The 13,849-nt window shown below is 37.1% G+C and overlaps 1 protein-coding gene across 1 annotated transcript in view; it reads left to right on the plus strand.

Moving 5' to 3' along the window:
- Positions 1 to 11,312: 11,312 nt before the first annotated feature.
- cacng2a (calcium channel, voltage-dependent, gamma subunit 2a) overlaps positions 11,313 to 13,849 on the plus strand; it is a 162,581-nt gene continuing 160,044 nt past the window's right edge. The window contains exon 1 of the mRNA XM_030140582.1: positions 11,313 to 13,469. Within this exon, the coding sequence (XP_029996442.1) occupies positions 13,244 to 13,469 (226 nt within the window). The 5' untranslated portion in view covers positions 11,313 to 13,243. The remainder of the gene's footprint in view (positions 13,470 to 13,849) is intronic.

Consider the following 13,849-nt stretch of genomic DNA (forward strand, 5'->3'; position numbering starts at 1 on the left):
ACACACACACACACATACACACACACACACACACACACACATATATATATATATATATATATATATATATATATATATATATATTTGAATACAACGATAGAGAAGAAGAGAAAAGAGATGACTAAACTACAACTAAACTAAAACTAGACATTTAGAAAAAATGCAGTCACCACCAAAATTAAATCATTTCTTCCTTGTGCCATTATCAACATTTCCTGAAAATGTCATGAAAATCCATCCATAACTTTTTGAGTTATCCTGCTAACAAACAAACAAACGAACAGACAAACAAAAAAACAAACAAACAAACAAACAGACAAACATACAAACATGCAAACACACAAAGCAAAGCGATCACAGTACCTCCTGGCAGAGGTAACTATCAAACCTGCTCTAAAAACAAATTAAAACTAATGGAATTAGAGAAAAAAAGTCAAAACTAAATAAAACTAAACTAGAATGAAAAATCTAAAACTATTAGAACCCTGGTTCTCAACTAATTTACCTGGTTAAATAAAAATTACATTTCCTGCCAACACCTATGTCATTTGGATGAAAAATATTACACCTGAATAACCAATGGAACATACATGTCAGATTTAACCATCACCCCTATTCTAACTGCACATGTATTTAACCCATGAAGACCAAACAGCCAACGGCCAAATCAGTCAATAAACTGTTAATATCTGTTGAACCCTAATTTTATCAATACATGTCAATAATTATCACACTGGAAGAAAATCCGAGCACTCTCTTTCACATTCAACTGCCTTTATTATCATGGCATGCTATATCTAGACCTAAAAAACTTCAACGGGTTTTCAGCTTCAAGCCTTCATCAGGAAGTCAAACAGGAGCGTGGAAAACCTGTGGGCTCTCATACAGTAGGGTCTAACCAAAAGGAACTGCCAGACTGGGCATGAAGGGAAAGGCCTGCAGAAGGTGTCCACATGGAAAAGGCCAGCAGATGGGGTCACTGCAGGTCAAAGAAATATTTACAAGTATACATGAATAAAAAACAGTGCAACATGTACATATTAAGATTAAACCAGTGTAAAGTCTTTAAAACAAGAAACAGATAATACATTAGAAGAAAACAGAACAGTCCCACTCTTCTTTCAGTCCAGGGGGTACAGTGGTTTGGAGTTTCAAAATCCAGAACGCTTCCCGTTGGTTCAGTGTCTTTTTCCTGTCTCCCTTTCTGAAGGAGGGTGGAATGCGGTCGATGTCAACAGCTTGTAGTGTAGATGGGTTACTGTTGTGGAGTTCCAGGTCGTGTTTTGCCATCGGGTAGTTTGTGTTTCCAGTTCTTATTGCATATTTGTGTTCTGACAGTCTGTCCTGTACACGTCTTTTTGTCCTGCTGATGTACAACACTTTGCAGGTCGGACATTCCGGACATTTTTTGACATGTAAATAATTGTTGAAAAATACAGTTTGTCATCTTCTCCTGTTCATCAGATATGACCCATTTGGACGTTCAGAGGCTCCGTAGTTACCGTGGAAACACCGTCATCTTCTACAACATTGATTCACCAGTAAAACTCATCAGCTTTGATAAATGACAGTGGATGGACACTAGAGCGTCTCAAAAATCCCTTTTCTCTTCAGATCACGGTGTTATTTAAACCAGTTAATTTCCAACATGATAATAGCCCCCCCAAAAAAATTTCAGCAAAATCCGTCAACTTAGAGGGGCGTGGCCTGGGGGGGAAGTGACGTATGTGCAGACCCTCTATTTCTAAAACCATCAGGACAACATGGAGACTGACCAATAGAATCAATTTATGACCAAAAAAAAAGACCAAAAATGAACGTACAAGGTTTCTGCCTGACAGTGACAGTATATTCATTCTGTTTATGAAGAGTCAAATTAAATCCATTCCATTTCGGCTAAACAGATGTAATCACAAAGGAAAACATTTTACTCTAACACACGCTGTAACATTGCAGCTACTTGGTGACTCCGAATAATAAATGCTGAAATACATGTGACAACATCGAGCTGTCCAAATGTGTCTGTGACCAGCGCTCGCTCAACTCTGACATGTGGCCCCAAGGCCTCGGGGAAACATGATGATGACTTTTTTTTTTTTTTTTTTTTTTCACGACAAAACATTCGACCTGCACAGGCACTCTGTTGCTGCTGGTTACGTGAGCAGCTGATCAACATTTTTCAAGCCCATCATCAGAAAAAAAACAAGCGTAGCTCATTCATGACCTGCTAACACAGGCAGAAACGTGGACAATGGCAGGCCCTGACATCAAAATTACAATTTTATTCTCTGCTTTGGGGCAATTTTAGATGAGGATGGTGTTAGAAAAAAAGGCAAATCCATTTCATTCATAACAAACATTAAAAATATATCAGTAACAACTTATTGGATTTGTTAAAGTGCAATTGTTTGATATGCTTTAATGAAAAACGAGAGTGCTGGCTTAAAATAAAAAAAAAAAATGAGGCTGTATTGGAAAAATAAAAGCTAACAGTGTGTTCTGAGCCCAAAAATGCAGGCTTTCTCTTCAAAGTGTGTCATCTCAGACCCTGTTGTGTTGTCATTTTCATGTCAGACAGCTCATTCTGGGAAAAAGTGGTGGTATGAAGTGGTGATGAGAAACCCGTAGGTGGATGAAGCAGACTCAGTCGGAGGTTCAATGAATGACTGATTTTATTACTTAAGATCCTCCAGTGTTATCAGCTCTGTGTGCGGCTAAAGCCTGTAAAAAAGAGCTTCAATAAAACCAGTTATCAATACCTTAAAGCACAGGTGTCAAACTCCTGTTAGTTCAGTTCCACATGCAGCCTAATCTGATCTAAAGTGGGCCGGACCAGTCAAATAATATAAATAATAGGACAAGAACTTAGAAATGATGTCAACTCCAAAGTTTTTTCTGTTTTTGAGTGAAAAAAATCATGAAGATGTTTACATCTCCAAACTATACATGAATATAACATGAACAAATATGAACAACCTGAAATTTTGTAAGAAAAATAAGTGCAATTTTAACAATATTACGCCTTAGTTTATTTATTTACACATGTGTATCACAATGTGCACATTCCAGTGGATCTACAAATAAACCAAAGTTTTAGTAACAGGCAGAATATTGCTCCAATTCCATGGACTTCTCTGAAGACATTTCAGGTTATTCACATATTTGTAAAAGGCTAGTTTGTACATCTAAACATTTTGGTGTAATTTTACTTTTGTAACACTAAAACAAAGAGAAAAATTTGTGGTGTTCATTATTTATAGGTTATTATGATAGTGTTATACTGTTCTGACCCACTTTAGGTTGAACTGACCTAAAATGATTTTAACCTCCTGGATTGTTCATATCTTCAGTGGAATTTCTGCATTTCACACATTCATCCCAGGGGCCGGACTGGACCCTGTGCTGGGCCAGATTTGGACCCCGGGCCACATGTTTGACACCTGTGTGTTAAAGGTTCAATGGGTAATATTTAGCGGCATCTAGAGGTTGAAAATTGCGACCAACACTCAGTCTCCTTCCTCTATGATGACTAGAGAATACAGTAGGCTGTTGTTAGTGCGAATGTCTGGAGTTCTGTTTTTTTTGTTTTTTTTTAGATGAGTTATAACTCTGATCCAAGGTTCTAATAGTTTTGGATTTTTCATTCCAGTTTGTCTTTATTTAGTTTTGACTTTTTTCTGTAATTCAGTTCATTTTAATTCGTTTTTAGGGCAGGTTTGATAGTTTTTATTAGTTTTCATTTTTTTCTAAGTCCTTAGTTTTAGTTTAGTTGTAGTTTAGTCGTCTCTTTTCTCTTCTTCTCTGTCGTCGTATTCAGATAAATCCCAGACAGGACTCTGCTGCTTTCTCCCAACTTTAGTCTCCATGTTTCCAGGTAGAGTGGGGACCAGAAGACGACTGGAAACCACAAGTGAACACAAGTGACGGACCCTTAAATATCATATGATGACAGCAGAGAAAACTGCTAGAGCGAAATAAATCAATTTCATATCAATCCGACGCTGACAAAGACGAAAACTAAGGGAATTTTATCCATAATTTTTATCCATTTTAGTTAGTTTTGTAAACACACAATACAGTTTCAGTTAGTTTTTTCAGTCGTTTTTTCTTTTAATTATATATATATTTTTTTTTATTTCAGTTAACAAAAATGTTTTTACAATTCTAGTTTTCGTCATTTTGTTTGTTTTCGTTAACGATAATAACCTTGCTCTGATCCAGACACATGAGAAGTGACGGTAATGTTCCATAATGTTGCATGTCACTGGCTGCAAAGAGGAAGAACCCTGTCTGGAACACAGAGGAGACCTGCTCCCTCTGTAGACGTTATCAGCTCATTCTGAGGTCATCAAAACGCAATGGGTTGGATTTTCACTATGAAAACATGATTACTGATAGCCTATTATGTTCTATTTATCTGTTTCAATCCTCCTAAAATTTTCAAGTATGCAATCATCTCATATAGGATTGTTAAGTCCTCAGCCAATCGATAATATTTAGCTATTTTAATATAACATCACAAAACATAACATAACATAACATAACATAATATAACATAACATCACATCACAAAACGTAACGTAACAGATTTTTTACCTTTATATGTAAGGCCTCAGATATTCTGAACACAGATAATATTTCTCAAACACATTCTACAAACACAGTATGATATTTAACCTTTCATAAAATGCTTTTCAACATATCTTTGTGGTGAAAAATAAATGACATCTGAAAAGAAAACAAGAATTATTCAAATTAATTCTGAAATTCTGAAAATGATGATATTAATAATGTTGGTAAAGTTGGACAATATGTGTGTTTATACTGTATTAGGTAGATGGGAATTAGGTTTTTATATTATTTATTTATACTATTGTTTATACTGTTTTTATAATGGTGTTTATAGTGTACATATATTTCTTACTTGTCCACTATGTGTTGTTTTTTTTGTTTTTTTGCATTTTCCCTGATAAACAGATGAATTAACAAACTGTAAATATTTGTAATATATTCAATAAACTTCATGAAACTGTATTGAAAAGATGATGTATTTAGCTTGGATCATGGAATTGGATCCATATTAACCCATAAAGACCCAGAGCTGCTTTTATGGTAAATCTCTCCATTTAACCTTTAAGTGATTTGTCACCATTTATTATAATATTATCCTTTCCATTTTGCATTTTTTCAATGAAAATCAGGTATTTTCCTATATTTATTTGACTGATGATGTCCTTTAGTCATCATGCTGAAATTACATTTGAGGGTTATTACATAATAAAACAGAGAAAACTTGAGGAACAGTGACTTTTCCAGTAAAACCTCTCATTAACTGAACATAAACCCGGTGTGTCCACCCACTGTCATTTATCAGCCTCCATAGGTTTTACTGGTGAATCAGTGTTGTAGAACACAGGTGACAAACATGCGGCCCGGGGGCCAAATCTGGCCCACCAAAGGTTCCATTGCGGCCCTGCGGATGAAAGTGCAAAAATGAACGTGAACAGTCCAGGTTGAACAAATCCTTGTGGTTCTGGTTCCACATACAGACCAATGTGACCTACAGTCAAAACACACAATAACCCAGAAATAATGACAACCACAAATTTTCTTTGTGAAAAATCTTGTGGAAAAAATGTAAGTGAAAAAAAATAACATTACACTGTGAAAGTATTTACATTTACAAAACTATTCTTTCACAATAAAATGCAAATAAATATAAAAATAAAAACAAAGATCAACAACCTGAAATGTGCAATTCTAACAATTTTCTGCCTGTTACTAAATGTTTATGGAACATTGTGTGTAAATGTACATGTATAAATAATAAGTCGAGGCTTAATATTGTTAAAATTGCACTAATTTTTCAAATGAAATTTCAGATTTTTTGGGTTATTCACATCTTTTTTGTAAAATGTAAATATTTCCATAATTTAATTGGTTTTTTTTTGTACTAAAACAAAAAGAAAAACTTAAATTTGTCATTTTTTTAAATAGGTTATTAAGTCATTATTTTACTGGTTCTGGCCCACTGCAGATCAAATTGGGCTAAATATGGAACTGAACCAAAATGAGTTTGACAGCCCTGTTGTAGAAAATGACAGCGTTTCCACGGTAACTACAGAGCCTTTGTATTTCCAAATGGGTCATATCCTCCTGAGACCCAGGAAAGTAAATGTTTTGGCTTTTTTTTTTACATTAAATAACTGTTCTGATTGGAAAAAGCATAATGCAACAGTTTTTCAGATACAATTTTTATTTTTATTTATTTTTTTATGGAATGACCTTTGAGGTGGACACGATTTTTTTTTTCTAAGTAAAGCTGTGGAATTCTTGTCCCCTACAGAGGACAAACATGCATTGCTGGGTCTCAGGCAGATATCTAATGACCATGAAAAGATGACAAACTGCCTTTTACACTAATTATGTACACGTATTGATAGGATTAGTGGCTCTAAGGTTTTTAAACATTTTAGATCAGTAGATGCTTTTGGTCACTGGTGTATAGTTGGGTCTTTGTGCCTTAAACAGGTTCTGTAAAACAGCCAGAGAGGTTAAAGATGTGAGGATTCCGTACTGTCGAACTTCTGTCAGTCAGTACTCTCTGAAATATGGTGGACCGAATCTGTGGAATAATCTACGACCTGAACTTTAACCAACATCTACTTTATCGTTGTTTAAAAACATCAGAAAAGGACTGGAATTCATGAAAACATGTAAGGCTGTATATCATTTGATTTGATGATTTCTGATGTGATTTGCATTTTTATTGTTTTTTCTTTAGTTTATTAATTCAGTCATATTGTATTCTTCATTCTTTTTTTCTTTTTTTTTTTTTTCTCTATGTACTGTTCATTTCCGGGGTGGTATTCATATCAGCCTTTTTTGGCTTCTAACCTCTCCTGCACAATGATGTTACTTGTTTAAATGTTTTTTTTTTTTTTCTCTTGCTGTTTTATGATGTGCAAAATAAATTAACCCTTTCATGCACAGTGGTCACTACAGTGGACAGGTATTCTACAGCTGTTCTCTTGTATGTTCATGGGTCAATATACACGTGAAAAGCTTATAATGTTGTACAGATAACACGCCAGTTTACCATCAAAACTGATGTGCATACTGATGCAAAGTCATGATATCACGTTGCATGGATTTTGTTTTAGTTCCATATCAGCCGACACAGTGGACACTTATGCACCATCCCATAATAATACACTGACATTCAGACCATTACTGCAATTTTACTGTTCTCGATAAACCTGATCTGCACTAACATGTTTGAGTGGAAATCAATTTTCAGTTACCAGACTGTTATTAACAGGTTACTTAAACAAAAAGGGTTATATATACATCTATCTATCTATCTATCTATCTATCTATCTATCTATCTATCTATCTATCTATCTATCTATCTATCTATCTATCTATCTATCTATCTATCTATCTATCTATCTATCTATATATCTATATATCTATATATATATCTATCTGTCTATCTGTCTGTCTGTCTGTCTATATATATCTATCTGTCTATCTATCTATCTATATATGTATATACATACATATATATATATATATATATAAAATCTCCATGAAGTGAGTAATAACTAGTATTAGACTATGATAAAATGTGAGAAAACATCAGATCTGCTGCATTAAAAATATTATTTCATAGTTTTCACACAGTAAATCACTTTCTGATATTGTGTTTTAAATACACTTTTCTTTGCTTCAAGAATGACACATAACACATGGTGTGCAGCTGAGTGGACATTTTTGTAACTCCATGAAAAATAGGTTCATTAAAAAAATTCTGTTGCATTGTTTTTTTGTTTTTTTTTTTCGTGCCGAAAGAGGAAAAAATCTTGACCATGGTTCTCCGGTAACACTTTATAATAAGTCCACACTGTGAAGCATTAGTTAAGCATTAACAAATACTGAATTCATCATTTATAAAGCATATTCCTGACACGAATACTCATTAATATATGGTTTATAAACACAGTTATAAATGTTTTACTCATCATTCATAAGCTCATCTACAATGTGCTTAATGACTGTATTTTCATACTTTAGAAATTATGGATTCAGCATTTAAACATTTAGTATTGCATCACTTACAAACCAGTTGTGATGTGCATTTCTGCTCACACATACACTATTCACACATGTACTAATGGTTAGTGAATGTCAGTGTGACACAATGACTATCTATGACATCAGAAGCATTTACAAATGAGATTTAAAGGTTGGAAATGCCTGAAGACTCACAGAAGTTTCAGTTATTCTAACAAAGGAAAGACACAGCACATGGGATTATCAAACAAACTGCATTAATATTTATTGCAACTTCTCACAAGGTTAAACATGGTTCAATCAAAACTCAAAAACCCCAACAGCAGATCATAGAGGTTTCAAGTACTAAATACAAAAAAGCACAAACTAAATACAATTTTTAATTAAAAAATATAATATTTTTCAGAAAATCTGTCAGTGTCATAATTCAATATAATTCTAAACCTCAAAAGTGTCAATATTATGAAACAGATAAAATAAACTCTTTAAAACATTTTTAACTGTGCTTATAAACCATATACCAATGAGTATTCATGTCAGAAATCTGCTTTATAAATGATGAATTCAGTATTTATTAATGCTTAACTAATGCTTCATAGTGTGTACATATTATAAAGTGTTACCGGTTCTCCTAATTCACAGGTGTCAAACATGTGGCCCGGGGGCCAAATCCGGCCCACCAAAGGGTCCAGTCTGGCCCTTGGGATGAATTTGTGAAATGCAAATATAGATATTAAGAAATTAACCATCCTTTTAGTTCAGGTTCCACATTCAGACCAGTTCAATCTCCAGTGGGTCAGACCAGTCAAATACTATCATAATATTCTATAAATACTCACAACTCCAAATTTTTCTCTTTGTAAATGTAAATATTTTCATATATTTACACTAAAACAAAGTAAAAAATATGAATAATCTGAACAAATATGAAGAACCTGAAATGTCCTCAGAAAAAATAAGGGCAATTTTAACAATATTCTGCCTGATACTAAATGTTCTGTGTGTTTGTAGTTATAAGTTGTAAGTTATATTATAAGTTATAATGAACATGTGGAAATGATAAACTGAGGCAGAATAGTGTTAAAATTACACTTATTCTTTCAGGTGGTTCAAGTTATTCACATTGTTTGAAACGACAGTTTGTACATGTAAATATTTTCATTGTTTAATTTGACTTTTTTCACTGTACACTGTAAGCCCAGAATTTGTATTTACTAAAATGCGTTCATTACAATGCACTTAAATGATTTAAGTTTTATGATGTTAATATAAAATGTTCAGGATATTCTACTAATTTGTAGACATAGTTGAAAGTACGAAAAAGTTAAAGTTGAATGGAATTAAATCACTCAGTTTTAGTCATGACCACACCTTTTTATCTGTGTATTGCATTGTGGGTATTGGGCATGTTGTTGAAAATGTGTTCTTTTTCTGTGCAGGGGTTCAGCGGGGTTGTGGTGTTAGTGTTAATTTGGATTTAATGTGTGTATGGCAGTGTTTATTGGCCTTTTTGTGTTTGTTTTTGTATTTTTGTAGAGCTGCACCAGGAGTCAGAGCCATAGGAAGAACTATGGATTTACTGTTCATCTTAGACTGTTATTGTATAATGGAAATCTTATTGTTTAGCCACATTGAAATACCTCCTGTACTAGGAAATAACTTTCAACGAATTTCCATCCATGCTGCGATATATTAAGTTGAATAAAATTGTAACTACTTTGGTCAGGAATAGGAAAGTGAGTTTGATTATCTTAAAAGAAGTTGTTTAATCAATGACAAATTAATCTGGCTGCAATTGAGAAAATTCGTCAGTGTCAGCTAAAATGCTGAGTTGAATGGTTGGATAGTGGGGTTGATTTTACAACAGATTTAAAGTACAAATAACTTGTCTTTTAGTGTTTTCTACTTAATAGTTTAAGTTCAATACTTTTAGCATTAAAGTTGAACCTACTTAAACCAATTGATTAGTCGATCATTACTCAAATCATTTAAGTGCAATCACTTGCCTCAAATTTTTGGAGTAAACTCTACTTACTCTACTTACAGTGTAAAATACAGAGAAAAGTTTGGAGTTGATATTATTTTTGCATTCATTCATTCATTTTCTGAACCCGCTTTATCCTCACTAGGGTCATGGAGGTCTCTTGGAGCCTATCCCAGCTACATAGGGGTGAAGGCGGGGTACACCCTGGACAAGTTGCCGGTTCATCGTAGGGCTGAACATATAGAGACAAACAATCACTCTCACATTCACACCTATGGGCAATTTAGATTAACCAATTAATCTATTAGTGCATGTGTTTGGATGGTGGGAGGAAGCCGGAGTACCCGGAGAGAACCCACGCAGACACGGGGAGAACATGCAGACTCCACACAGAAAGGTCCCACCCCCCGTCGACTGGGGTTGGAATTGAACCCAGGACCTTGTTGCTGTGAGGCAGGAGTGCTAACCACTGCACCACCGTGTCGCCTATTATTGCATTATTATGTTATTATTTTACTGGTTCGGCCCACTGCAGATCTAATGTGGCTCAATGTGGCCCCTGAACTAAAATGAGTTTGACACCCCTGTCCTAATTCATGCATGAAAAGGTTAAAAAAAAACAACAAAAAAAAGCTTGTGTGTAGCTGTGATGAGGTTTTTGGAACAGCAGGGGGCGACAAACTCCACAGAGGATGGACAGAGCTGGTGGGGAGCTGTCCTTTCAGCACCACAGCCTGGCATATACTGCACACAAGTAGTTCACACGGTAATCACACACCAAAAAACTGGGTTTATTTTTAAAACATATCATGACTGTAAGGGCGAGTTCAGAGAAACAAAAGTCTCCACATGTCAGACTGGGGGCTCGGGTCTCGCTGCTAATTATCATCCACGGAGATGTAGCATCAACTAATCAGCGCCGCAGCAGAGGCTGACACCATATCTGCCATGAAAGCTGTGATCTGTGGCCTTAAATTGCAGTTATTAATGACAAGAAAAGGAATACAAAGACGCAAGTGAGACTATAAAAAAAAATGCATTTAGTGAGATGACTTGAGGGAACAGTGGAAGGAGGGAGGGCTGCAACAACTGAATCGGACAATAATACCTGAATACATAAATCTGGAGCTGTATGCACAAAGGCAATTCAGTAATCTACGAACCATCCATCCACAGAGAGAGAGAGAGAGAGAGAGAGAGAGAGAGAGAGAGAGAGAGAGAGAGAGAGAGAGAGAGAGAGAGTCCACCATCTCAACACCCCCTCCTTCCGCCCCTCCACTCACAGAAACGGAATTAAAAAATCTTTAATACCTTTCCAGCAAACGAGCCTCCATTGCTGCAGCGCGGATCAAACCCTGTGGGCCTCAGAACCCAGACAGAGAAGGAGAGCCTGCACACATCTGACACCAGCACCATCCACAAACACAGAGGACAGAGGCCAAAGTGGATGGACTGGACGGAAAACGCCGCTGACACTGACATCGTGACACCAGTTCTGTCTGTGGATCTGTGCAAGGCGCTCTCCTGATTGTGTAATATATTTATTTATTTTTTTCCCCCCCTCTCTGCAAGCCTGCATCCGAGCGCGCAAAGAGGAACAGAAGAAGAAAAAAAAGAGGAGGAGGAGGAGGGGATTGCAACATTCATCCAAATTTATTTTTCTTCCTATTACATGGCGCAAGGGCTATGCAAACGGGACCGTCCTGGGTGTGATACTGCCACGGTGAATTTGGATATCCACGCAGCAGCGGCAGCATCAGCATCAGCATCAGCAGCAGCATCCTCCTCCATCCAAGGAAGAAGCATCCTCAGCTGCGGCGGCGCCCACACCACCGACTCCTCATCCTCCTCCTGCCGGCTCTATGTCGAGTGATGGTCGGCTTGCCTTGCTGGATGCTCCCCGCTCTCTCCGGATCGTCGACGACCGAACCTCCTCTGACCGCAGACCCCCATTTTCGGCGGAAACCTTCCCAGAGCTATAGGGCTACATATGGAAACTGGGGATCAAAATTTTAGGAAAAAGGAAAATCTAAGCGGTTAATTTCGTTTTGGTTTTTTGGTTTTTTTTTTTTTTTTTTAGGTTTTCATCGGCTTTGATTTCTATCGGATTTTTGTGTGTGTTTTTAGAAGCCTGCTAATTAATTAATTTATTCGTTGAGCCTTGATTTCCTCATTCCATCGTGTGCAGGGGTTGATTTGTGGAAAGCCCAACGTTCATATAGAACCTCATAATAGGTCGTTAGAAAAAAAACAACAAAAAAACAAAACAGGTCGACAGTTGATTTTGAAATCTTCTCGACAGGACTTGAATTGTTCTCTTTTATGTTTCCAGTAATATGAAATATTTCCTTGCTGTCCTTCGTCTCCCTCCCCAGTTTATCTCCTTGCTTTTCCCCTTTTGACTAACAGAACCCATTAGAATAACAGTATTTATGACAGTAGTCTTTAGGATCTCTTTAGCTCTAATACTGAATTCTTACTAGCACATGTAAACGCAATGATAGCCTCTGACTAAAGTAACTGTAACTCATACTAACAGACATATTGAACTGTTGTACTGTAAGCCTGCCATTACTCTAACACCGCCCCCCCTCCTCCAGCCTTGTCTCTGCTCCATTTGAGCTCATGTTAATTCAGCTGTGTGCTTCTGCTCTAACCTTTACCAGTCCACAAACAGGTTGCCTAGTTCTTTCTGTGGGCCTGTAGAAGCAGCCCTGCCTCACTTCGGTTTGTGTCACTTCCATTTTTCGGCTCAGAAAGGCTCCAGGACATCATTCATCCTTTCCAGCTCAGTCTTATTATTCACGTTTGAAGCTTTTTTGTTGCTGCCAGTGCTCCATCTGCAGCTGAAGGCGCACAGGCCTGTTGAGGTGCTGTCACACTCTGCATCCACACACACTTAGGCTTTTGGAGTAGAAAAGTCACAGAAAAAAAAACAAAAAAACAGAGGAGGAGAGACATCAGCGCCTCTTCTTCTCTCATCCCTAAATCTTGCGCCTTCCTCAGTTTTTCTCTGGTCTTGGTCCTCACCCAAACGCAACCATAAGGTTCCTACCGCATCCTCCCCCTCCTTCTTCCCTCTCCTTCCGCACGAGTATATCCCGTTTTTTCGGTTTGATTTGGTCCCGCAAATTTTCAAATATTTACTTCCTATACATCAAGAGGAAAGGGGGTCCCCCTTTCATGGAATGCGGAAACATGGGTCTGTTCGACCGCGGAGTCCAGATGCTGCTGACCACGGTGGGCGCCTTCGCGGCCTTCAGCCTCATGACCATCGCGGTCGGCACGGACTACTGGCTGTACTCCCGCGGCGTCTGCAAGACTAAGTCCATCAGCGAGAACGAGACCAGCAAGAAGAACGAAGAAGTGATGACCCACTCAGGCCTGTGGAGGACCTGCTGCTTAGAAGGTAAGAGGAGAAGGCTCTGTCTGCCTGCCTGTCTGTCTGTCTGTCTGTCTGTCTGTCATCTGAGCTCCAACTTTTCCAACTCCCATCATGGGTTTCCCATCCAGCATGTCCATGTGGGCCCACAGGGGTCACAGGTGGGCTGCACAGAAGGTCCCATGTGGGTTTGTCTGCAGCTTCCACACTGTAAAAAAAAAAATCCTGTTGTTTTTACAAAAAACAAAACAAAACTGGCAGCTGTGGTTTCCAGAACAATACTGTAAAAAACACATCCAACTGTGAACATGTTTATGGAGTAACACGAAGATTGAACAGTTTAAACACGAAGATTGAACAGTTGGATTTAAATGGTAAATGTTCTGCACTTCTTTAGCTCATTTTCT

The sequence above is a fragment of the Sphaeramia orbicularis genome, chromosome 8 (genome assembly GCF_902148855.1).
Source record: "Sphaeramia orbicularis chromosome 8, fSphaOr1.1, whole genome shotgun sequence".
NCBI lineage: Eukaryota > Metazoa > Chordata > Actinopteri > Kurtiformes > Apogonidae > Sphaeramia > Sphaeramia orbicularis.